Source organism: Elephantulus edwardii, unplaced genomic scaffold, assembly GCF_000299155.1.
Source record: "Elephantulus edwardii isolate Elephantulus edwardi_28Jun2011 unplaced genomic scaffold, EleEdw1.0 scaffold00206, whole genome shotgun sequence".
Taxonomy (NCBI): Eukaryota; Metazoa; Chordata; class Mammalia; order Macroscelidea; family Macroscelididae; genus Elephantulus; species Elephantulus edwardii.
The window spans coordinates 5078058-5105091 of record NW_006399956.1 but is presented as its reverse complement, the minus strand read 5'-3'; the positions used below and the strand labels follow the sequence as shown (position 1 = coordinate 5105091).

At 38.7% G+C, this 27034-nt stretch overlaps 1 protein-coding gene across 1 annotated transcript in view; it reads right to left on the bottom strand.

The window, feature by feature from the left end:
* The window catches only part of LOC102870330 (myosin-3-like), a 154129-nt gene that overhangs the window by 73023 nt on the left and 54072 nt on the right, over window positions 1-27034 (bottom strand). The window contains exons 15-17 of the mRNA XM_006897220.1: window positions 26253-26416; window positions 16366-16480; window positions 15764-15926 (exon numbers count right to left, since the gene is read on the bottom strand). Coding sequence (XP_006897282.1) covers window positions 15764-15926; window positions 16366-16480; window positions 26253-26416 — 442 coding nt within the window. The remainder of the gene's footprint in view (window positions 1-15763; window positions 15927-16365; window positions 16481-26252; window positions 26417-27034) is intronic.

Here is a 27034-nt window from a genome sequence, read left to right as displayed (position 1 = left end):
AGGGAATGGCAAGGGACACACTGACAAAGGAGATTAATCAAAACTGGCTTTGACAAGCACTGTGGCAATTGGACAATTAAAACAGACATGGGGGGGAAAGAAGAACGAACTGGGGTGGAGGGTGGAGAACACAGTGCAACAATGAATGAATGAAAACCCAAAATCTCTGTAAATGTTCATGAAAACTAATAAAATTTAATAATAATAAAAAAAATTCTTACATTCATTGGACATTATCTTCACAGTAAGCACCTAACACAGGGTGTGTTATCTGAGATGGCAAGTCATGGTATTGCTCTTTAGTCAACTTCCTTTGTTGTAATTCAATTGTTTCTAGACAGAGAATTTACAATCAACTCAATAGGACAGTTTTTTAATCCCTTTTTCTGTAATTTAGTATACTGCCTCACAAACTCATAACCACTATAAAAATGGAGTATGAAAGACACATGATGCCTTCTGAGAATAGCATCCTCGCACAATGACTGTGGTAGACATGAGTTATTCTCTAGAAATGAGTCAGAATCACTCAGTCTTGAAATGGGAATACATTTTAGAGGCTGTTCAATCTAACCTTCTACTGCTGCAGAAATCCACTCTTGGCTAAGCATCTGCCTAAAATACGAGTGATGGGAATGTAAACATTTTTGTGCCCTTTAACATGGAAAGAGCAGAAATTATAAGATCACTGAGTTTCATGTAACTGTAACATTAACGAGTTAATCATGGGCTAAAATTATAGTTATGTCATGGAGAAGGACTCAGTTTTTATTTTTGTAAAGTAGAAAAAAAAGTTCTTTTATTTAACAAAAATCTGCTTCTTAGCCACTTTTAAATTCTCATATTTGGAATGCGGAAATGGGGTAGGGAATCTACTTCACTTTGAGTTACACAGAAACAGTTTGCTACTTTGACAATGTAACTAGCTCAGGATCTAGAAAAGAAACTCAAATATTTTGAACAGATAGGCAGTGATGTTCACATCTTTTACTCATGTGGCAGATCTTCGCACTTGGACTCAGACAATGGATTGAATTTGTACATAATTCTCACAAGCTTACTGTTTTCTTAGCCCACAGATGATTAAAAGCAAAACTGGGCAAGGGTAGGACACTCTGCTAGATGGAAACGTATTAATAGCTGCATTTAAAAAAAAATCACTAGCAGGCAGGGAAATGATGAGCAGCAGAAACTCTGGTGTCTAAAAACCATAAAAATCTGGTGCTTTGTATTTAAAATAGCTTAAAGAAACTCTAAGTCATGACAATAATGCTAATGCATGTGAAAAGAAATATATTATTTCCTTTTATTCTGGAAAAATATTTTCAAATTCTCAGTTATATGTAAAATTCACCCCATAAAAGTTTTTTGTACAGATAACTTATGAGGAAAATATATACATATACATATATATGTGTGTGTGTGTTTGTGTGTGTTTATTTCATTGCCATCAAGTTAAGGTCAAGTCATAGCTGACCCTCTATTGGGTTTCTGCTGTAGGAGGAGATTGCACACTTTTTTTTATAGAGGAGCTGCTGGTAGATTTGAACTGGCAAGAAATAGCACCTTTTAGTTTGTACCACAATATCCTATAGTAACATCATGGGTACATATTATCCATATACACATATACATATTTATGACCTAATTAAGCCACTACGTTTTAATTAGTAAGTTCTAAAAGGAAATGTTTAAAATGTCTGTATTTTCATTTTCTTAAGAATCCAAGCTCTGTCCTCCTCCTGACCTTTCTAACAGCATCAAAGCTTCCAAAAGGGGTCTTCATTGTTTCTGAAGAGTGTGCATCTCCAAAAGGCTGCCTTTGCATTACCAAACGAAGCTTGTACTTCAGAAGAAATAAGATGATCTAAATTTTCCATCTGCTTCCCATCAGACAATATTGAGTTTTGGAAATAATCCACCCCAAAGCATTCAAATTATAAACCTTATTTCAACAGATGTTTTGTGCAATGTGTAGCAACTATTTCCATATGCTTCACCAGGCAAACCAAGCTGGCTTAGGACCTTTATTTGCATTCACCTTTGCATTCTTTAAGTATTTGGAGTTGGAGCTGCAGGTCTCTGGGAGATTTAGCCTTCATATGTAAGCATGTAAAACAATGGCCACTATGTCCCCTGCTGTTCCCATCTGTGATGTAGGATGAAACAGGTGTCTGATACACTGCCTCTGAAAGGAAGTGGAGATAAAGCAGCTTGCTAATTGACTATGCAGTGAGACTTTCAAAGACTCCATAATTAATTGGCTGTTGATAATCAGAACCACCACATTATTAGAGCTGAGAAAAGATTAGTTATCAATATAAGCAGGCATGGCTAGAGCCAGAACTTTTTGTTTTAAAACAATATAGTCCCATAGGCAATGTTCTATATTCTATTTCTTTAAGAAAACAATTGGGTTTTAAAAGCTTACAAGAGAACATCCGAATTCTTAGGGAGCTCTGGTGGCCTAGCCCACAGGGAGATGGCCCACCAACCCAAAGTCTGCAGCTCTCTAACAGTTTAAATCCACCAGCAGTTTTACAAGAAAAAAAATGGGCAAGCTCCTCCCATGCGACTTAGACTTTTAAAAATCACTGGAGAGTCAGCTGTGAGTTGATTCCGATTCTATGGCAATGAGTTTGAGCTTTAGACTTTTTTTAAAAAGAAGACCAAGAAATTAAATAGGCAATAACAAATAAAACACAAAATGGCCAATCAGTATATGAAAAAAGCACTCAGTGTCATTTTTATGTACTATCGAGTTGATTCCCACACATATTGACTCTATACAACTGAGTAGAATGGCCCCATCAACTTTTCCAGGTTGTAAACTTTACAGGAGTAGATGACCGGGCTTTTGCTCCATCAATTCCCTGGTTGAGATCAAATTGCCAATCATTCAGTTATCAGCTTGATCATTGTGCAATCAGAGCTCTTTCAGCATCATTAAACCAAAATCCGTCACCACTGGGCTGATTCTAACTCATAAAAGTCCTAAGCACAGAGTAGAATTGCCTTAAAGTGTTTCCACAACTGTAACCTCGTGGAAGCTGAGGTGTTTACTTCAAGGAGCAGCTAGTGAGTTCTAACTGCTGACCTTTTAGGGAGCACCTGAGTGTTTAACCACTGCACCACCATGCCTCAACATAGTCATCAAAAAGGCAAACCAAAACTACAAGAAGAGATCACTATATACCCACTAGAACAGCTAAGATGAAAAAGACTGACACCATCAAATACTGAGAAAATGTGGAACAATTAAAACTCCCACCCCTTGTTAGTGGGAGTGTGAAATGCTATAAATACTCCAGAAACTGGAGGTTTTCTAAAATGTTAGAGCTACAACTACACTATGTTCTAACAACTTCACTTAGATTTTATCCAAATGAAATAAAAACATGTCTACATAAGGACCCATATGTGAATGTTAAAAGATGTTCTACCCATTGCTGTTGTTGTTCGGTGCCAACAAGTTTGAATATGACCCACAGCGACCCTATGAAAAAAAAGATATGAACCCTGTCCTGTCTGGTGTCATCTTCACAATCTCTGACACACTCAAACCCATTGCTGCAGTCACTGTGTCAATCCACCTGGTTGAGAGTCTTTCTCTCCTTCACCATTCCTCCACCTTTCCAAGCATGATATTTCTACAGGGAACAGCCTCTTCTAGTAACATCCCCGATGTATTTGAGATGATTTATCATCTTTGCCTCCAAGGAGCACTCTGCACTTTCTCTAAGACATATATGTTTATTCTTTTATTAGAAGTTATTCATTATTCTTCTCCAACACCATATTTATTTCAAAGACATCCATTCTTATTATATCATTATTATTCATTCATTGTCTCAGACTCAAAAAAAGGACTGGAAACACCATGGCCTGAACCAGGCTCACCTTAGTCCTCAAATTGGTCTCATTGCTCCTCAATAATTTGGAGAGCTCATAGACTACAGACTTACCCAGTGAAATACATCTCCTGATGTGACATAATCTAAATATCCAACAATAAGGACACCAACTATGGAATACATAAGAATACAACTGATAAACATCATACAGGTGACTCCAAAAAATACAATCCAGAGAGAAAGATAGAGACACACAAAAAAGTACATTGCTGAATAGTATAACTCATTTTAAGAATAGGTAAAACTAATCTACCAATGATAAAAAATCAGGTAAGTGGTTGTTTCTTATGGTGATTGGGCTGGAAGAATTGACTGCCAAGTGGCAAAAGAAACTTTCTGAGGTGACAAAAGATCTGTATTTCAATATGCATCAGTCAAAGTCATTGAAGAGGACAAAAAAAAATTCCAATTTTTGTGCATGTACTAAGCATTTTGTAGCATTTAATTATATTACAATTTATGAAATTAAAACATGACAGCAAGAAGAAATAGGAAGGCTTATAGGATAAATAGGGACCTCTAGGGGCCGGCCTGGTGGTAAGGAAATGCACTGCCATCCCAAAAGTCTGAGGTTGGAATCTACCAATTGTTCTATGGGTGAAAGGTGAGAAATCTTTTCCCAGGTGGTTAAAATACCTCTGAAAACTTGCCCGAGGTTCAGCTATGAGTTGGCATAGTATACAACAACATGGGATAAGTAGATTTAGGAAGACAATACAAATTTTGTGTATATTTATTTGTTTATATATACATGTATATTTTTGTTGTTATATGTTGTCAAGTCACCTGCTTTTTACAGCACAATAGCTCTGAACACTGCCCTGTCCTGAGACAATCTCACTGTCTCTGACACACTGACCTCCATTAACCCTGTTACTATGTTAATCTACCCCGTGTAAGGTCTTCCTCTCCTGTGCTTCTAAGCACCCTTTTATCCTTCTAAGTATGATGTCCTTTCCCAAGGACTGGTCCTTACTGGCAACCTGCCCAAAGTATGTGAAGATGAACGTTTAAATCCTTGTCTCCAAGGAGCAACTTTGTTTCACCTTCTCCAGAACAAACATGTTTGTTCTCTTGGCAGTCTGTTCTTGTGTTGTTATGTGCAATCGAGTCACCTGTGATGCATAGTGACCCTATGCACAGCAGCTCTGAATCCTGCCCTGTCCTGAGCCAGTCTCACTAAATCTGACACAACAACCCCCAGTGTCCCAGTTACTGTATCATTCCATCACATCTGTAGTCTTCCTTTCCTGTGCTGTCCCTCTACCCTTCTGAGCATGATTTCCTTCTCAAAGGACCTGTCTCTCCTGGCCACATGCCCAAAGTATGTGAGATGGAGCTTCAAAATCCTATCCTCCAAGGAGAAACTTGGTTTCACTCTCTCAAAGACAGAACTATTTGGTTTTTTTTGGCTATTCCTAGTGTGTTCAAGATTCTTTTCCAGTACCAAAACTTGAAGACATCGATTCTTCTTCTGTCATCCTTGTCATTGTCCAGCTCTCTGAAGCATAACAAGAAATTGCAAAGACCATGGCCTGGATTAGGCACACCTTAGTTTCTAGACTAAAATTGTTGCTTTTCAGCACTCTGGAGAGGTCCCTGACAGCAGATTTTCCAAATGTAATTTATCTTTTGATTTCCTGACTGCTGGTGTCAAGAGTGTTGTTGTGGAGCTAAGCAAGCTGTACTTTTTAACAACCTCAATCTCTACTCCAGTTATCATGGTGCTGTCAATAGGCCCAGTGGTGAGAATCTTTGTCTTCTTGATGTTGAACTTCAATCACTGTTGAATTCTACAGTCCTTGACCTTCTACAGCAAGTGCTTCAGGTCTTCTTCATTTTCAGCAAGCAAGGTGGTGTCATCAGCATTACATAGGCTGTTGATGAGTCTTTCTCTAATCCTGACATCACATTCCTCCTCATAAACCCCAGCTTCCCAAATGATCTGTTCTGCATATAGATTGAGAAGGTATGGAGACAGGAAGGAACTGGAGCTGGAAAATCGTTGGCAATCTATAATGTGTTTAATACTCTTCTCCAGCACCACAATACAAAAGCATTGACTTTTCTTCTATCATCCTTAGTCATTGTCTAGCTCTCTGATGCATAGCAAGTAATTGCAAAGCCTATGGACTGAACCAGGCATACCTTAGTCTCTACACTGACATCTTTGCTCTTCAACACTCTGAAGAGATCCCTGGCAGTAGATTTCCCTAATGAAATGAATTGTTCAATTTCATGAGTGCTGGTGTCAAGAGTATTAATTGTGGAACCAAGCAAACTGAAATTTTAACAATCTCAATCTCTTCTCCATATTTCACCGTGCTTCCAATAGGCCTAGTGGTGAGAATCTTTGTTTTCCTGATGGTGAGCTTCAATCCATATTGGAGACTGCAGTCATTGGCCTTTGGAAGCTTCAGCAAGAAAGGTTCTGTCATCCACATAACACAGGTTGTTCATGAGTTAATGTCACATTCCCCCTCGTAAAGTCCAGTCTATCAAATAACCTGTTCTGCATATAGATTAAAAAGGTGTAGAGACAGGATGAATCTCTGATGCACACCTTTCTTGATTTTGAACCATGCAGTGTTTCCCTGCTTTTTTCATATGACTGTTTCCTGGTCCAAGTATAGATTTCACATGAGCACAATTAAGTGTTCTGGGATTCCCATTCTTCTCAAGGTTAGCCACAATTTGTTGCAATCCAAACAATCAAATGCCTTTTCCTAGTCAATGAAACACAGATAGACATATCTCTGCTTTCAGCCAAGATCCATCTGAGTTTGGCAGATGGATGTCTTTAGTGTCATGGCCTCTTCTAAATCCAGCTAGCACTTCTGGTAATTCTTTGCTGATGTATTGTTCTGGTCATTTCCGATAATTTCTGACAGGTTTTTTGGTTTATTTTTTTTTTTACTTTTTTGGGGGGAGGGGTGGGGCTTGTGTATACATTTAGTGACTTTTAAAAAAAAATTCATATTGGTTTACTTACAAAGTTAGTATACATTGTTCTTCACATTGGATCTCCCTTCTTTCCTTTACCTGTCCCTCCCTCCACCCATCAAATTGTGTGACTCTTATGACTATTTCCACACTCTATACTAACCCCTGTGACACTGATGGAGTCAAATGTGAAAATGGCTACCCATGGTGGACTGTGTTTGATGGAGCTGCCTGATTCAAACAAGCTTGGAAGCCGGAGTGGCACCCACCTTCGAAATAGCTTGCCTCCAGAAACTCTATGAACTTGGAGAAAACAGTGTAAGTTACACAAGTGTTCAGGTCTTTTGTTCATATTGTCACTATGAATTGTCTATGACTTGATGGCACTTAACAACAACAATTGGATCACTTTTTTAAAAAATTGGGCTTATAATGAAAATTTACAGAAAAGTTGGATTTTCATTCATTCATTGTTGCACATTTTCCTCCCAACTTACCTCCATTTCATTGAAAAAGAAAATTCATTGTTGTATAATTTTCTTCCTCCATCCTACCATTCTCGTAGTCCACTTTGTCATGCACCTCTTATTCTGGACTGCGGTCATACATAGTTCTTCCCTTCTTCTATTCCAACGCAGTGTTCTCCTTTTTTTGTCAGAATGGGAATAAAAATGGATCTGTTCCAGTCAGTTGGCTGGGTAGATGTCCTCCAGATTTATTGGCACAACCACCTGGTGAGCACATCCAGGGTTGCATCTGTTTGTTGAAATATGCCAATTGCTATGCCATCAATTCCTGGGGCTTTGTTTTTTTGCCAATTCCTTTAGAACAGCTTGAACGTGTGTGTGTGTGTGTGTGTGTGTGTGTGTGTGTGTGTGTGTGTGTGTGTGGCATAGTCCATTGGGAATGGTGCTGCTAACCCCAAGACAGTTTTCTGGCAGTTCATTTCTACCAATGGCTCTTTTGGAAAAAAGATAGGCAATCTTCCTCCATGCCATTTACAGCCTTGGGAACCCAATGGAGGATCAGTTATGAATTGGGCTTTTTGAGACACTGTAACCAGAGCCCTCACAATAACAATTCTTAATCTGTACCTAAAAAGAAAATGTGGAATTTTATTGCAGGGTGGAGGGTGGGGAGAGGTAATCCTTGGAAAAGGACATCTTGTTAAAGTGGAAAGTCAGTGAGACATAGGAAGGCCCTCCACGAGACTGAGGACCTAGTAGCTGCAGTGATGGGCTCCAGGATTGAGCAGCGCCTTAGACTATCGGACACAGGGTCTCCAGGAGTTAAAATCAACTTGGTGGCCCTTAACAACAAGAACAAAATTTGGATTGTTCAGATATGGAGCTCAAAATGGCCAAAGGAGTCCTCAGAGAATATTGAAAATGACAAAATCAACAGCGTGAAAATGGGGCAGATCTGATAGGATGCTGGGGAAAAAATGCAGAAGGAGGTGGAACTCAGAGGCGGAAGAGCTGCTGTCGCTGTGCCCTGGAGGGAGGGAGAGCTGAGGGCTGGCATTGCACCTGCGGGGATGGGGCCCAGCTGCAGACTCTGGTTTCTCATTTTCTTAAAGTTGAAAGGGATTTTTTTTCCAACTGAGGGCATCTTTTTCCCTGCTGAAAGTGTTCCTTTTCTTTCTGCCGTCCTGAGTTCTATTTCTCAAATCAAGACAACATCCATGTTATACTAACATCATTCTCCTTATGAATTGTGAATGAGTTAATTCGTGTTATAGAAACACGCTCTAGCAGAACAGATTGTATCTGCAAACTGGTCAAACATGAACCACTTCCCTGCATTTGTGTTTACATTTAATTCGCAACTCTATTTCAAGGAAGAGGATACTGCGGCTCAGGGCAGTAAAGTGAGTTGTCCAACTTCACTGAGTTAGTCTTTAGTAGACTTAGAGTCAGAAATCAAATTTCATTTCAAAGTCTGTGCTCTTGTTAATCATTGTACTGAACCATTGCCTGGATAATCTTACCCTTACTTTCTTCTTTATTTGGGGAATCTCAGTTCCCCATCTCAAAGAAGCATCAAAAAAAGCTGTTGTGAAAGCTATGCTTGTTGGCGTTAGCTTTCTCTTTGACCTGTCCTCCACCACCTTCCACTTTTAGATGCCTGAATCACGTATATATTAATTTCCTTAGCTCATCTCCCTCTTCATTACTAACTGCTAGGCTTCCTAGTGGTGCAGTGGGTTAAGAGTTAGGTTGTGAAGCCCGTTATCTCCCATTACTATTTACAGAGCAGGAACCCTGTGGAGCCCTTGTTCTCTGTCACAGAGTGTAGCTTTGAGTGTCCAATTCTAGTATTTGGGTTTAGTGTGGATATTGACTACTTATAACACGTTTTTATCATCTTACATCTATCCATCTTAGACTCCATAAAGCTATGGCTTGTTGTCCATCATATGCCCTTCATGCCCAGAAGAGTAACCTGGAAGAAACTTTCTAGTGATATCATCCAAGAGAAAGTCAAGCCCACAGGAAGTTTATTTGAAAAGCCCTGGTAGCCTAGTGGTAAAAGCTGCTCTGCAATCCCAAAGGCATGTGGTTCAAATCCACCAGCTGCTCTGTAGGAGAAGGATGGGCAATCTCCTCCCAAGTGATTTATTGTCTCTGAAAACCCGCTGGAGAGTCAGTTATGGGTCAGTTCTGACTTGATGGTAAACAGCAACAACATAGCATAATATATTTTAATTAGGGAATATGATATAGGTATATATAGGAACTCTAGTGGTCTGGAGAGAGGATGAAAGGCACCCAAGCATCAAGGACTCTCCTTCATAGGGTCGCTATGAGTTGCCTGCGACTCTACGGCACTTAACAACCGTAATATCAACAGAGAGAGAGAGAGATCAGCTGGCCCAGTGAACAGATAACTATGCTACCAAAACAAAGGTGGGTGACTTTTAATCTGTGGCCCTCAGGCCAGTCTTTCATTGTTTTTGTTCAGACATTCCTCTAGGTCGTATAGCCCTGGTGTACAAGTTGCCGTACCACGGTCACTTGTGGTTGCTGTGAGGCTGAACACTGTGACACTGATGTGTCAAATGAGTTAATGGTTGGCTACCCAATGCGGACAGAGAGTGGGGTGGAGCTCCTAGATTGAAACAAGTGTGGAAAGAGGAGTGGCATCCATTTCCATAATAGCTTGCCTCCGGAAACCCTATGAACGTGGAGAGAGGATGAAAGGCACCCAAGCGTTGAGGACTCTCCTTCATTGGGTCGCTATGAGTCGCCTGTGGCCCGATGGCACTTAACAACAACAACACTGGTCTAGTAGGTAAGGAGTTGTGCTGTCAACCCAAAGACAGGAGGTTTGTATTCACCATCTGCTCCTTGGGTGAAAGATGGGAAATCTCCTTCCATGTGATTTATAGCTGGATAGAAGTTTCCGAAGGTATCTTCTAAAGAAGTGATATTTTGGGTTAGAACAATCCACCCGAATCTGTTGTATATATATTCTAGACTTAAAAGCATTTTCTCTCTTGTTAGCAAACATACACTGATATACCTCGTATTCTCTGTTACTAAGATACCCAGGTAAAAAGTTAAGAAGCAGTATGTATGTACATATGTATATGTGTGTGTGTGGGGGGTGTATACATGTAACTACTCAAGAAATTTAACAGTTATAATAATTGGATTTATGGAACCAACTGAAAACTTTTCTATTCAAACTTAAGTTCAGTATTTCTAATGAAATGCCATAAACAACTTTTTCATTTTGATTTGTGAACACTGTCATTGAGCTAAACATTTGGATATGACAGTTGTTCCCCCACACAATTAGTTGATGAATAAAAAACCAAATGTCTTAAATACTTAATGTTATTGTTAAATTAACCATAGTGTACTGAATTTACAGACAATCTCGGGGAAAGCTCTGAGGTCTTGAATACTAATGAGCAAAGAGCAGATGAGCTGTGGGAAGATATCAAAATATCATCTATGAAAGGTCACTACAAAGACAGAGAAATAAGAAAAACCAAGATGGAGTCAGAAGAGACTCTGAATATTGCACTAGAGTGCCAAGAAACCAAAGCAAAAGGAAGAAATCAAGATGTTAAGGAGCTGAACAGAAGATTTTAAAAGGCAGCTTGGGTAGACAAAGTAAAGTATTACCATGAATTGTGCAAAGAGCTGGAGTAGGAAGATCACAGGGAACAAACTTACTCAGCATTCCTTAAGCTGAAGGAACTGAAGAACAAATGTAAGCCTCAAGGTACAACATTTAAGGATGCTATGGGCAGAAAGTTGAACGTCCCAGAAAACATCCAGAGAAGATGGAAGGAGTACACAGAGTCACTATACCAAAAAGAATTGGCTAACACAGAAGAATTCATGAAACAACATATGATCAAAAGGCAATGATGGAGGAGGAAATTCAAGCTGCTTTGAAGGAAATAAAGACATACCAAGTGACATATTTCAACAAAGAGATAGATGCTGCCCTGGATGCACTCACCAGGTTATGCCAAGTAATATGGAAGACAACTTCCTGGCCAACAGACTGGAAGAGATCCATACTTATTCTAAAAAAAGATGATCCAACAAGAATGTGGAAATTATCAAACAATGTCATTACTATCACATGCAAGCAATATTCTGCTGAAAATTATCCAAAAACAACTGGCACTGTACATCAACAGAGAACCTCCAGATATGTAGGCTGGGTTTAGAAGTGGCCATGGCACTACGGACATTATAGTCAATGTTAGATAGGTCTTAACTAATCTTAAGCAGAGAGGACCAGAGGAATGTCTATCTGTGTTTCACTAACCATTCAAAGGCATTTGATTGAGGAGTCAAAATAAATTGTGGCTAATTTTGAGAAGATGTAAATCTCAGAACACTTGATTGTGCTTATTCGTCACTTATACTTGAATCAGGAGGCAGTCACCAGAACAGAACAAGGAAACACTCAAAATCAGGAAAGGAGTACACCAGGGATTTATTCTCTCTTCATATCTTTTCAATCTATATGCAGAACATATTATCTGGGAAACTGGACTTTATGGGAAGGAATGTGGCATTAGGATTGGATGAAGACTCATCAACAAACTGATATGCAGATGACACATCTTGTTTGCTGAAACCGAGGAGGACCTGAGGCATTTGCTGCAAAAGGCCAAGGACTGCAGCCTTTAATATAGATTGAAGGTCAACATGAGGAAAACAAAAATTTTCACCTCTTGGCCAATTGGCAGCATCATGATAGATGGAGAAGAAATTAAAATAATTAACAATTTCAACTTGCTTGGTCCCACAATCAATACTCTTGGTATGAGCAGCCAGGACATTAAAAGATGAATTGTACTGGGAAAATCTTCTGTCATGGATCTCTCCAGAAAACTGAAGAAAAACTATGTCAGTCCAGAGACTATGGTGCACCTGATCCAGATGATGGTCTTTGAAATGACTTTTATATGTCAGAGAGGTGTACAATGACTAAGGATAACAGAAGAAGAATCAATGCCTGTGTGTTATGTAGCAGAGTACTGAAGATATCATAGACTGTCAAGAGAATAAAAAGGTCTGTTCTGGAAAGAGTGCTCCTTGGAGGCAAAAATTTTGAAGCTCCGTCTCAAAATATTTTGAGCACATTATGAAGAGGGACCAGTTCTTGTAGAGGGTCATCATGCTTGGAAGGGAAGAGGGACAGTGCAGTAACTAAGACCTCTGATGAGATGGATTGGCTCAATGACTAGTGTGTGTAAGACAATGAAATTGGCTCAAGATAGAACAGAGTTCAGAACTGTTGTACTTAGGGTCCCTGTCAGTTGTAAGCAACTCAACAGCACATAACAACAACAGGAGCTCTGGTGACTCAATGGTTAAGGAGTTAACTGCTACTCCAAAACCAGGCAGTTTGAATCTACCAGGATACTACTCTGCAAGAGAAAAATGGACAGTCTCCTCTTGTGCAATTTGTTGTTATTAAGTGTCATCAAGCTATAGAAGATTCATAGTGATCCTATGAGTGAAAAACCTGAACATTTGTATAACTTTCATCGTTTCTCCAAGTTCATAGAGTTTCCGGAGGCAAGCTTTTTTGGAATGGGATGCTACTCCTGCTTCCAAGCTTGTTTTAACTGGGGAGCTCCACCAAACGCTGTCCACCATCGGTAACCATTATCACATTTGACATTTGACATCAGTGTCACAGTTTAGGATCACAGCAACCACGAGTTACCTCTGCGCAGTAAATGGACAGACCAGTGCTAAACCGTTTAGAAGAATGTTTGACCAAAAACAATTAAATCTAGGCCCGAGGGCTGTGATTTACAGTCACTAAAAATTCACTGGACCATCAGTTGTAGATCAGTCATTTTGGACTCATTAAGAATGAGGAAAAAGTAGGGGAGTGGGGAGCTCTGGTGAGTCAGTCTCTAGGGAGTTGAGATGCTGGTCTAAAGCCTGGAGCCTCTCTAGTGGTTTAAATCAACAAGCAGCTCTGAGGGTGAAAGATGGGCAGGCACCTACCATGTAATATGTCATTTCAGAAACCCACTGGAGGGACAGCTATGAGTCAGTTCTGACTCGGTGGTAGTGAGTTTGAGTTTTGTTTGAGTGGTGTGTGGAAAGGCTGCTAACCAAAGGCTGCCAGTTCGAATCTACCAGATACTCTACAAGAGAAAAGTGAGTGTTTTCCTGCCATAAAGGTTTATAGTCTTTTAAAAAAAATTTTATTTTGATGAAAGCTTACAGAAAAGTTGGATTTTTTCATTCATTCATTATTGCATAATTTCCTCCCTCCCTTCCCCATGACAGATTTATAGTCTTGGAAACCTCATCATCAGTTGGACTAAACTCAATGACAGTGAGTATACAACTTAAATATTTTTGCTGTGTAGCCCAGAATTCAAATGTTTTACTTAAAATTCAATTGGCATGGCTACCAGAGGTTATGGTACATGTATGACTGTGTTTGTGTGAAAACAGTATCCACTGATATTTGTCTTTTTTGGTAGATATGCCATATATTTTGAATATACATTGAATATACAACCTAAATTTTCCTCATCTCCTAAAGGATGCATCACAATAGTATCCTAGTGGTAAGAAATTGAGCTGCAATCCTGAAGGCTTATGATTTGAATCCACCAGCTGCTCCATAGGAGAAAGATGGACAATCTCCACTTGTGTAATTAACTGCCTCTGAAAACCCACTGGAGGGTAAGGGTGACTTAACAGTACACAACAACAATCTTAGGATGCCTTTCATACACAAATGGTCTTAAGAATAGAAGTCTGCCATTAATTACTTTTTTGAGCAGCAGAAAACCATAAGCCAGGTCTGGTATTTTTAAAACCATGCAGGCTGTAAGCGAGTTAGGACAGAAAGGAAGTGTCCAATTTAGTATCTTCAGACAGAAAAAGGGGGGAAAGTGTATGCATTCAACCTGTCACATTTCCTATTTTGCTTTTAAGAATGTTTGGGCCAATTAACCTCTGACAATAAACTGGGAAGTTAAAAGGGAAGATAATAATATCAAGAAGGCACATTTTATAGTGCGGTCTGGTGGCCTAGTGGCCAGAAGTTGCACTGCAATCCCAAAGAATGCACATTTTGTGGTAAGTTATAAAAGTTGACTCCTCTAGATGGTACTTCAAGGAAATCATGGGTGTCATGGAAGAGATACTTTTTTAGGAGTTTATGAAAATATTTTGTATAATATTAGCTTAAAAAATAGATGAATTTGATTAGAAATTTCTATGCACTAAGCTTAACCTTAAGCCAAATTTGGAGGGTCTACAATATTGCTTTATTATTCTCATCTCAACAAGAATGGTTCTAATCACAGAGAATCCTTCTCCAATACAGTTTGAGCAACAAGAAAACAGCATATGGATGATATAATTTAAAATATGCCTTATACCGTCTGAAAGTCACTGGAAATAAAACAACACTAAGAATTATGAAAAACCGACAAGATTTATAAAGTTAAAAAAATAATTTAAAAAGATTTCTATTTTAGAACTACACAATTTCTTCAATTCTTACACAGCATTTTCAGATTGTATTAGAAAACTGGTGATGAATCCAAACTGAACACAAATCTAAAACTATTCATTTCTTGCTTACTTTGAGCTTAAGATTATTTGTCTATGTAACCCAGATAATGAACTTTTTATAAAAAGGACGTTTACATCATAAAGCAAAAAGCAGACTGAAAAAAGCTGCTGTCTGTTAAATGGTCAAATGAAAAAAATTTATTTTACCATATTAATGATATAAAATAAGCTCATAAATAACCTGATATCTAGAATTTGATTATTGCCTTCTTGCCTAAATCCTTAGTAAATTCTTATTATGTATTTTTAGGTAGCATAGGAAAAATGATTAATATTTCATATTTTTAAAGCACAAAAATATATCCAAAGCATGCATGAAAATTCAAAAGCATTTTCACACATATTTAATATTTGGATACACATTGAATTAATAATTATTTTGTTCATTCTACTAAAATTACTTCTTGAAAGGAAAAAGTGGTAGTTTGGGCCTTCTCGACCCCTGGTTTTGGTACAGACTTGCTAATAAAGTCAGAGTGGAAAATACGTCATTTGCACATTGAAATATTTCATGTTCATAATATCTTTACTTATTTTAAAGCTATTCAAAAACATTATTTAATATTTGAAGAAGTAACAACCACAGACAAACCCAGCTTATAAGAAACAACCAAAGGTGGTTAATGCGTAACTTAATCTACTGAGACACCAGGTAAACCTCTCGATGAGCCCACTTTATTGCATTCTTGGATCATTTCATTGCCTATCAATTTAATAGTAGTATATAGTAGTTGTAATAGAAAAACATGGCTGTAGCCTTTTTGCCCCACCTGAGAGAGGAATGAACAAGGGTATAAACAAATATTTGCTACTCACTTTTCAGTCTTCTTGTCTTCTGCTCAAGTGCCTGGCATGTGTCCCATATCTCAGTATTTATAGCTTGGAGATTCCATTGTTCAGAAATTGCTTCCTCTATTTTATGCTGTAAAGACTTTGCTTCTTTACCAGCAGAACAGGCTGCTTGATCCTGGTTCTTACCCTAGTAAAAAAAAATTGGATTTTAGCAGTGCGGCCAGCAAAGTCGGCAACTGAGCGCCCACTCTTCTTATGCACACGAAACTGGAAATGTGCTTTTCTTCTCAGGGAAGTGATAAGCCTCTACTGAACTTCTGCAATTCTGTGTTTGCATGGGCTCGCATGCCTGAGCTATTTCTACAGTGGTAAAAATCCTGATATGTCGAGTTGCCTCTTTCTGCAAGTTGCCTCTTTCATCAGCAGGCTGTTGACACTGCCTCTTTTACAGCCCCCCCCCCCCCGCCCCCCTTTACTTCCTCCGCTCACTGCTCGTCACTGGGGACTCAACTTCGAAGTTCCTCTTTTTTTTTTCTTTCTGGTTCCTCCTCTATTTTTACTTCATGGTTTTAAAGGCATTTGAGGAGACTTTCCCCTGAGCATAATGCTTCTAGGGGCCACCTTACCTGCTCCTCAGCATCCTCCAACCGTTGCTTGACTTCTTGGACTGTCTTCCTGATAATGTCTTCCTGCTTGACAACATCATCTTGCAGATGTTTAATGGTTTCTAGTTGGTTCTGTCTGGTGTTTAAAAAAAAAAAGTACAAACCACAAGGTGTCAGTGACATTTCAGCTAAGAGTCACTCTCGGGAAACTGTGACAGGTTAAACTGATAGATCTTCAGAGATCAGAGGAATAAGTGAAAGTATTTACATAGACATACATGGTTCACAAATGTGGGATCTTAATCAATCATCCTGATCACTCACAAATAAGAACATTTCATTTCATGTTTGCACTGGACTCCATCCTGAAGAGACCAGTGTTGTGCCACCAACTACGTGCCTGAATCAGGTTGTCTACTGGTTAGAGGATGGAGTTCAATATTTATACATCATAGCTAGCTTTTATGAAAAAAGGAAGGAAAGTGAAATATAGGGAGGAAGGTAAAAGAAAAGGCAGGAAAGGCAAAGAGGTGGGGGGAGGAAAAGACAGGAAATGAGCTTTGCTTCACGATCTCAGCTTTCCCCTTATAGGTTATGTTCTTGTTTGCTATGTGCTTGTTGAGTCAGAACCGACTCATAGCTGACTCTTCAGTGGGTTTTCAGAGACTGCAAAGCACATAGGAGGAGATAGTCTTTCTTTCTCCCACAAAGGAGCTGGTGGATTTGAACTGTGTGCCTTGAGGTTACCCATGAGGCTACCGTGTGTACCATGGGCTGCTACCAAGCACAGAAAAGAACTGAAGGCAGCTGTTGCTATGTCAGCTGTAGTCCTCTCTTTGCTGAAGCACTTCGCCCTCCCCTTCATCCTCAGCCCAACTCTCCTGGTGCCCTTAAGCCAGCCCTCTTTTGGATCAAATCATAAACTTAAAAATGTGTCGAAATGCATGCATTCTCTGAGAGCTACTGAGATTATTTCATCTGCTTACTTGCTGACATATCAATGACTGTTTGGGAAAAATCGATCTAAGTAAGAACTTTGACTCAAAGTGATGATAAACTTAAAGAATTTCCAATCTTTGAAAAAGATATTTTCAGGTTCAGGCCTTCTGGGTGTCTTTCCAATATTACCATATAGTGAGAACCCCATGATGCTGTTACTACTGCTGTTAGGTGCCATCGAGGTATGACTCAGAGCCACCCTATGAACAGAAGATCTGAAAACCCTTTTTTATCCTGTGCCGTCACATTTCCTGACATACTAGAGTCCATTGCAGCAGTCACTGTGACAATCCACCTGGTTGAGGGTCTTGCTCTCCTTCACTGACCCTCCACTCTTCCCAGCTTCATGTCCATCTCGGTGGAATAGCCTCTCCTAGCAACATCATTGTTGCTTCCAAGGAGCACTCTGGCTGCACCCTCTACACGTCAGCTGAATCCAGCTTGGTTACAATAAGAACCATGTGAGACACAGGGCTGGTGTCAAAACACTTTCCCAGGGTGATAAACAAGCAAACCGAACAACAAACTAAACCAAAACTACTTAACTGACCATATATGTTCTACTATTCTTCAGTGTCATTTTCTTTTCTTGTCATGTTTTTTAAAGTCATCAGTCCTGTCTATATTACCTTTTACCAAGAATAGCTTATCGTCTCTCTCAAGGGTGACCATTGTCTTTCAAAAGAAAGCAAACAGACTATAAAGGCCATCAGAAAACCATATTTATTAAATATTACTAAAACATTCAACCATTATATGTTTCTACCCATAAGAAAATAACTTTCATGGGCCTTATGAATCATAACAGTTTTAGAAATAGCTTTTAAAAAATTTGATAGTACCATCTGTTAACGATATTCAACAGATGTTAAACCTTTGAAGATTTTTCTCTTATAAAACATGAACAGATTTTCATTATCGTGTTGAGGTATATACACACATACATAAATTTGCTTTGGGTTTTTGTTTTTTAATTCTGACAGTTCTCCTTACTAAGATGTCCTGATATTATTTCTTCATTTCTATCTTCCACTCCTGCAACTTGTTCCTGTAAAGGTTATAACAGGGTAGTTTTACAGTGTCCAACAGGGGCACTATGGGACTGAATCAACTTGATGGCACACAACAGCAACAATCATTTCTCACCACCTTTGCCTGTACCTCTTACCTGGACTACAGAATTTGTTTCCAATTCAGTGGTGGGTTTTTTTTAATTGGGTTGGTTGTTTGGGGTTTTTTTTTTTTTTTTACCTTGACATCCAGTACACACATACAAATGCACACATCCAACTGAAGCAGCAATTCTATGAAATGTAAAATTATTCTTACTTTTACTGTGATGCACTGATATTTTACATTTTATTTTACTGTTCTAAAATCACAGGTACAAATCCAGGACATTTTTCTAGGATCTCTATACTATCTGCTAGCAACTCCTTGCCACTAGGCCACTGGATTCCCTCTATCCTCACTGGTCACACTTCTGACACTTCTGTGCCTTCCAGGGAATTTTAGCCTCTACCCGGCAGTTAGAAAAATCTCTTGAAACACAAACTCTGTAATTTCTGTGCTCATAATGTTTCCATGGCTTCCCATCATATCTGAATGAAATCACAACTCCTAAGCATGATCTACAAGGTTGTATCTGACCAGACCCCTGTCTATGTCTTTGAGTTCATCTGTTACCACTCACTGTTCAACACTCAACTAGCTGCTCTAGCCAGGCTGGCTTCTTGATACTGTTTAAACATATAAGCTTCTTATGATCTCTAGACATCTCCTCTGCTGAGAACACTCCACATAGCTCACCTCTCACTTCAGTCAGCTCTTTAATTCTTCACTCTTTTCCTGGCCACTCTTTCTAAAATAATGCTCTTTTGCCCCTTGTCATTCATCTTGTCCTGCTTTAATCCTCTTCATGTCATTTAGTCAAACTTAAAACTCATTGCCATTGAGTTAGATTGACTCACAACTGACTCTCCAGCAGGGTTTCAGAGGCTGTAAATTGCACAGCAGTAGGCTGTCCCTTGCAGCCACCGGTGGATTCGAGCCACAGAGAAGCGTCACCTTTGAATTAGCATCACAGCTCCCTATGGATTATGCCACAAGAGCCTCCCATGTCATTTACTAGTCCCTGGAATTATAGTTTGTACGCTTTTCTGTTAATTATTTGTGTCTCTTTCTAGATATTAGTTACACGGAGGCAGGAACTTCTGTGCCAAGGGGCAAAATGTGTGGCAATGGACAGGCCAGATAGATATTACAGAAATGTTGTTTTTGTTGTGTACCATGAAGTCTGACTGAACTTCCAGTGGGTTTGCAGAGGCAGTTAATTTCATGAGAGGAGATCGCCCATCCTTCTCCTGCAGAACACCTAGAGGCCTCTAACCTCATTCCTTTGGGATTACAGTGCAGCTTCTTGCCACTAGGCCACCAGGGTTTTTTTTTTTTATTTATAAATAAAACTTTTCTCACCAAATCCTTTTGAGTGCTATTTTTCCTCTAACTTTCTCTCCTTGGTCCTCTCCATTCTTTCCATTCCCCAAAGCCTTTTTGTCTTGACCAGGATAGAAAGAAGTCTTCTCTTTCTCAGCAAACAGCCCTTTAAAGTTACCTTGTAGCTATTTCCTCCCATACCTCTACATAGACTTACCACTTTCAATGTCATAGAATACTTATTTTTTTTTTAATTCATAGTTTAAACACATAGTTAAATCATTTTGTTTGTAACCTTCATGTGCCCTCCTCCTTTAAATTGTCACTAAAACATGGTGAAAAGCTATGGTGGTGCACTGATTCAAACATTCAGCTACCAATCAAAATGCCATTTGTTTGAACCCACCAGCCACTTCCTACAAGAAAGAGATGACATTCTGCTTACATAAAAATGCCATCTTAAAATGTTATGAGACAGTTCTACTCAGCCCTACATTGTTAGGTGCTTCTGAGTACAACTCATGGAGACTTTATAAATAGCAAATCTGAATCCCCTCCTATCCTATGCCATCTCACAATTTCTGACACCCTCAAGGCCCTTGCTGCAGTTATGGTGGCCAGGATTTTTGTTTTTTTAAAGTTGAGTTGTAATCCATATTGAAGGCTGCATTCTTTGATCTTCTGCAGCAAATGCTTCAAGTCCTCCTTATTTTCAGCACTCAAGGTTGTGCCATCGGCATGCTGAAGGTTATTGAATCTTCCTCCAATTCTGAGGCCACATTCTTCTCATAGAGTCCAGTTTCTCAAATAATGTTATCAGCATACAGATTAAATTTCTTGTTTTTGTTAATTGTCATTGCATCAAGTGTGACTCATAGCAACCCTATGAACAAAAGATCTGAACCCTGTTCTATCTGGCAGCATTATGAGACTTCCTGACACACAAGAGCCTATTCCAGCAGTCACCACGTCAATCCACCTGGTTGAGGAGCTTCCTCTCCTTCATTGATCCTCCATTCTTCCTAGCATCATAACTTCTCCAAGGAATAGCCCCTCTTAGCAACATGCCCAAAGTATATGGGGCAAAACCTCATAATTCTTGCCTCCAGAAAGCACTCCAGCTGCACCCTTTCCAAGACATATCCGTTTGTTCTCCTGGTCATCCACGGGATGTTTAATGCTCTTCTCCAACACCATAGCACAAAGGGATTGATTCTTTTTCTGTCATTCTTATTCCTTTTCCAGCTTTCAGAGGCATAGTAAGTGAGTGGAAAGACTATGGCCTGAATCAGATGCACCTTAGTCTTCAGGCTGACATCATTACTCCTCAGTAATTTGGAGAGGTTCTTAACTGCAGATTTTCCCAGTGCAATGCATCTCCTTATTTCCTGACTGCTGGTGCAAAGGGTGTTAATTGTGGATCCAAGCATGATGAAGCTGTTGACAGCTTCAATATCCTCTCCATCCATCTTGATTTCGCCTATCGGTCTGGTGGTAAGAATCTGTTTTCTTGACACTGAGATGCAATCTACACTGAAGTCTGCATTCCTTGATCTTCAGCAACAAGTGCTTCAAGCCCTCCTCACTTTTAGCAAGTAAGGTTGTGTCATCTGCATAACTCAGGTTATTGCTGTGTCTGCCTCCAATCTTGATGCCACACTCTTGTTCATAGAGTTCAGATTCTCTAATAATTTGTTTAACACAGAGATTGAATAGGCATGGAAACAAAACAACCCTGACATACTCCTTACTCAATTTTAAACCACACAATGTCTTCCTGTTGTTTGCACAAGAGCCTCCTGGTCCAGGTATAGGTGCTGCATAGGGATGGAGAAAGGATGCAACCCTGATGCACACCTTCCTTGATTTTAAATTATGCTATGTTCCCTTGCTCTGTCCTCACAACAGTCTCTTGGTTCAGATGAGCACAATTAAGTGTTCTAGAATTCTCATTCTTCTCAATGTTAGCCAAATTTGTTATGATCCATGCAGTCAGATGCCTTTGTATAGTCAATAAAATGCAAAGAGACATTCTTCTGGTATTCTTTATTTTCAGACAGGATCCATCTGACATCAGCAGTGATATTCCTGGTGCCACAGCTTCTTCTAAACCCAGCTTGAATTCCTGGCAATTCTCTATGTACTGTTCTGTTGTTGTTGTTGTTGTTGTTGATTGCCTTTGAATTGAGTATGACTCAAAGTGACCCTATAAACAAAAGACCTGCAGCACCTCTACAACTATCAAGATATATCAAAGTTCATAGAGTTTCCAGAGGCATGTTATTTAGGAATTGAATGTCACTCCTGCTTCCAAACCTGTCATAGTATGTTATTGTTATGTGCTGTTGAGTTGCCTGCGATGTATAATGACCCTATGTACAGCAGCTCTGAACCCCTCCCTTTCCTGAGCCAGTCTCACTAATTTTGACAAAACAACCCCCATTGCTCCAGTTACTGTATCAACCCATCTCATCCTGAGTCTCCTCTTGCACTGTCTGTCCACCCTTCTGAGCATGATGTCCTTCTCCAGGGACCAATCTCTCCTGGCCACATGCCCAAAGTAAGTGAGGCAGAGTTTCAAAATCCTAGCTACCAAGGAAAGACTGGGTTTCACCCTCTCCAAAACAGACCTATTTGTTTTCTTGGCAGTCCATGGTATGTTCCATCCATCGTTTGGGCTTAGGCATTTTTAAACACATTATCTCACTGGACCTTAAAAACATTCACATATACTCATTAACCTCAATTTTAAAATGAGCCCAAAGGGTCTAAAATCCTGGTAAGTTTTCAAGGTAAACTTAAGCTTAAGTCTACAAATTTTAAGTGTGATGAAATTTACATGTGAACTATGTTATATACCTAATTATATATAATCACAACATAAATTATTTTGGGCAAATAAGAGTGGTTGTTTTAAAATAATGAAAAGTTATAAAGATTACAAAAATATGAGTAATACACTAGTAAAATTTACCTTTTCTGGATACTGATGTAGTCCATAAACATTACTGCTTCTTGTAATGACAACTGGGAAACTTATACTGTTCAAGTCATTTTAAAATTACTATCAGCAGTAGTTTGGTTGCATGTAATAGTAATGATTTTGTTAGATGACGTCTGTATTCATTGGGTTGCTTCTCTTGGCCACAGGATCAAAGATGGGTCTCTTTTAGTCAGTTGGCCAGCCAGCTGTCCTCCAAATTTCCTGACACAGACTGATGAGCATGTCTAGGGCTGCGTCTGTCATTTGAAACATTTCAGTTGGTATTCTATTGGTTCCTGAGGCTTCACCTTATGCCAATATCTTCAGTGCAGTTTAATTTCTTCCTTCATTACCATTGGTTTCTGGTCATACGATGTTTCCTGAACTATTTCAGTGCCCAATTCTTCTTTAAAAAGTGTCTACATATTCCCTCCAATCTCTTTTGATGTTTCCTGGACAAGATTAAAGATTTTGCCCATGCAGTTGCTAAGTATTTCACCTTGAGGCTTGGGTTTGTTTTTCAGTTCTTTCCACTTGAGAAATGCTGAGTGAGTTCTCTTTTTATTCTCACATTTTCAGTCTCTGAAATTCTGATATAGTAGTTTGCCTTGTCTTCCTGAGCTGACTTTGAAATCTTCTGTTTAGTTCTTTATTTCAGCATCTCTTCTTCTTCTTTTTTTTTTTTTTTTGTCTTCTCAAGGCACTAGTGCTATTTTAAGGGTCTCTTCTAACATCCATTTTGGTTTTTCCTTTCTACTCTGTCTTTTGCATGACTTTTAGCTCTCTTCATTGATGATATCCTTAAAGTCCTCCGGTCACTGTTGTTCATTGCTTCAAACTAATTCTTAAGATGACTTTTAAATTCTGGTGGGATAGACTTAAGATCATGTTTTGGTTTTCGTTGAATGGTTTTAGTTTCCCATTTCTTCAATTTGAACTTATACCTAAGTAATTGAAAGTCTGGTTTTGACTGCTGATAATGATGAGCTTCTCCAGTGATTTCTTTTACAGATGTAGTTGATCTAAATTCTGTAAGGTCCATCTGGTGATATCCATGTGTAAAGTAGGCGTTTGTAGTTTTTTCAAAAAGTTTTTTGTGACAAATGAATCACTGAACCAATCATTCTCTTTCTGGGCTCATTTCAGTCACCAAGTCTGTAACTTTCCAATTACCATTCTTTCTTATTTTAACCAATTTTTGCATTCCAATTACCAATTATCATTGAATCATCTTGATTACATTCTTGGTCAATTTTGAATTGCAAATTTTGATAAAAATCTTCAGTTTCCTTTTTTTTTGCCTTTAGCTGTTGGTGCATATATTTGAATAATACTCATATTAGTAGGTCATCATTGTATATGGATAATACCCTGTCATGCACAACATTGTATTTCAGGATAGAACTTGAAATTGTATTTTTAAGTATGAATGTAACACCATTCTTACTGGTTTTTATTCCCAGCATAGTATACCACATGACTGTCTGATTCACAATGGCCAAAGCTAATCCATTTAATTCACTAATGCCTAGAATATCGATGTTCATGAGTTGCATTTCATTTTTCCTAACTTTCAGTTTTCCAACTTTCATGCTCCATACATTTTATGGTCCAATTTTAAAGAATGTTTGAGGCTATTTCTCTACATTTTGATTGACTACCTATCTGGGCTCTACCTCTAATAATATATCTATTTGTGTTCCTCTATTGTTCATAGAGTTTTCAGAGACCTGTTATTTCAGAAGTGCATGGTCAATTCTTCTTTTAGTCTGTCTCAGTCTGGAAATTCTGCTAATACTTGTCTACCATGGATGACCCTTCTGCAAAAACTCAGCCTTATGTGATCAGAACCAACTCAGTGGCAGTGACTTCAAGTTTTGGGATAGAAGGTGAGAACTACAGTCATCCTCAAACTAGTGACAATTCATTTACTCAATGCTAGATTCCCAGATGTTCTTAAGGAATATTTTACCATATTATTTTAATGGGTGGATAGCAGAGGATTAATAGTTGAAGCATCACCAGCTTTGAAAATGGACATATCTAGTCCTGATCTCAGCTGTCACTAAATCTCAACTAAATGACTTTGGGCAAGTTACTGCTTCTCTCTGGAGATAGATGTGTGTCAAATTACCTAGCACAGCAGCTCTTAGCAAAAAGCAGCATTACTTAACTGGTAGCTCATTTGTTGTTGTTGTTGTTTGGTGCCAAGTCAGAATCAACTCATAGCTGAGCCTTCAGTGGTTTTCAGAGCATAAATCACACAGGAGGAGATTGTTCATTCTTCTCCCGAAGAGTAGCTGGTGGATTCGAACTGCATGCCTTTGGGATTGCAGTGCCTTTGAATCCACTAACTGTCACTGGAGAAAGATGAGCAATGTCCTCCCATAGAATTAACTGCCTCTGAAAACCCACTGGAGGGTCAGCTATGGGTCAGTTCTGACTCAATGGTACACAATAACATCATTATTTAACTGGGCTACCTGTGTATCTGGCAGGAAACACAGACAATTCACTTATTCAGAGCTGACCCTGTTGCCGGCCTCTCTCCAACAGCTAACCCAGAATTTCAATGTTTCCTTTTGTGGAGATGGTGTCCCTCTAAGGAAGCTACATATCCACTTCACCCACACTTTTCACCACTATCAGGAAGTTTGGGCTCCTTTCTTTTTAGGGAAAGCGGAAGATCAAGATCAAGAAATAAAGTTGCTTCTTTGTTTTAATTTACCTTTGTAAATTTACTATACTTTCTCAGTTGGCTCAAATCAACATACAACTAATTTCATTTGTTAGCTCATCCATAAGCATGTTGAGTGAAGTCTAAGGATGGTGTTTGTAGCTATATAAATAGTGGTTAACAAAAGATGTAGCCATTGTCTTCATTGAACATGTGGTTTACAGAATATACATATTTCAAGACTTAAAAGGATTGAGGTGAGAGAAAGGGTAAGATGATAAACTATATTACACTTGGACACTTCTATGCCCTGTGACTTTATTTACCTCAGATGGAATTGACTAAACTTTGCAGTGTGTATAGTTCACTGAGGTGGAATAGGAAGCCCTGGGTAGTGCAAACAAGAGCCAAGAGGCCTGGCTCACGGCTCTAGATCCTCCACTGGCAACTCTAAGACTTTGATCCATTTTTTACCTCTTTATGCCTCAGTGATCTGTTAAATGAGGAATTTTTCACTACAGCTTCACTGGGTTAAAACAATTCTATATTCTGTCATTTCAAATTCCATCTCGGGGGGGGGGAACTCATTATACTGGTTTCCCCAAGTTTTAAAGTTCACCATTTGCAATTCTGAATATCCAAGTAAATTTTCCATGGTTTCAAAATTCAAGATTATCAAATACTATTTTCTCAGAAGAAGTGTCATCAGAAATCAATGTATATGGTTTGAAAAGAGCCTACTGAACGTCATGCATAATCACAAGCTTATAATGTTTATGAAGCACAGGGTTCTAATAAATAAATAAACATTACCTGGAAAGGAATTCTTTCTGTAAGTGAAAATATTCCAGCTTGAATCTCTTCACCATCTCTATCAATTTGGCAAACTCTTTATCAACAGATTCTTTGTAGTTCCCCAAGCTGTTCATCATTAGTACACAAAGATTTAGCTTTTCTCCTATGATACGTTTTAATTCCTACAATGAAAACAATAAAACAAACCCTAGTATTTCACAGTGTTAAGTGTAAACAAAGCACAGAAGCAATTTAAAATGCCATAGATGGTGTGAAGGATGGGAAAAAGATGATTCCAGGATTAAGGAGACAGAGTTTCTATAGAAAATAATGGAAAAAAATAGGAACATATAATGGTTGAATAATGTGATAAAAATAATTAAAGCCACTGAATGGTACATGTGAAAATGGTTAAAATGGCACACATTTGTTACATGAACACTTATTACATTTAAAAAAAAAAGATAGGCATTGCTTCTCAAAGGTATGCAATGTTATTAGATGCCAGTGATTGTCTTTTTGAGAAATATTTATTGTCTATCAACTGAGTGTTTAATTATAAATGGGTCCTTAAACATCTTATCACTCATCAATACTTACTTTAGAACAAGATGGAACAAGGAAAAGGAAAGAAATTGGTACATGTAGGTTAGCATATTTAAAGGCAACTTAATAAGCTGAGGTTGACAAAGAAGTAGAAATAAGTATCTCAGACTTAAAAAGCTTACTTCTTTCTTCAGTTAATTTAATATCTGATGGAAGAAAGTAGCCTGAAATTTAAAATTTAAGCAGTAGAGATA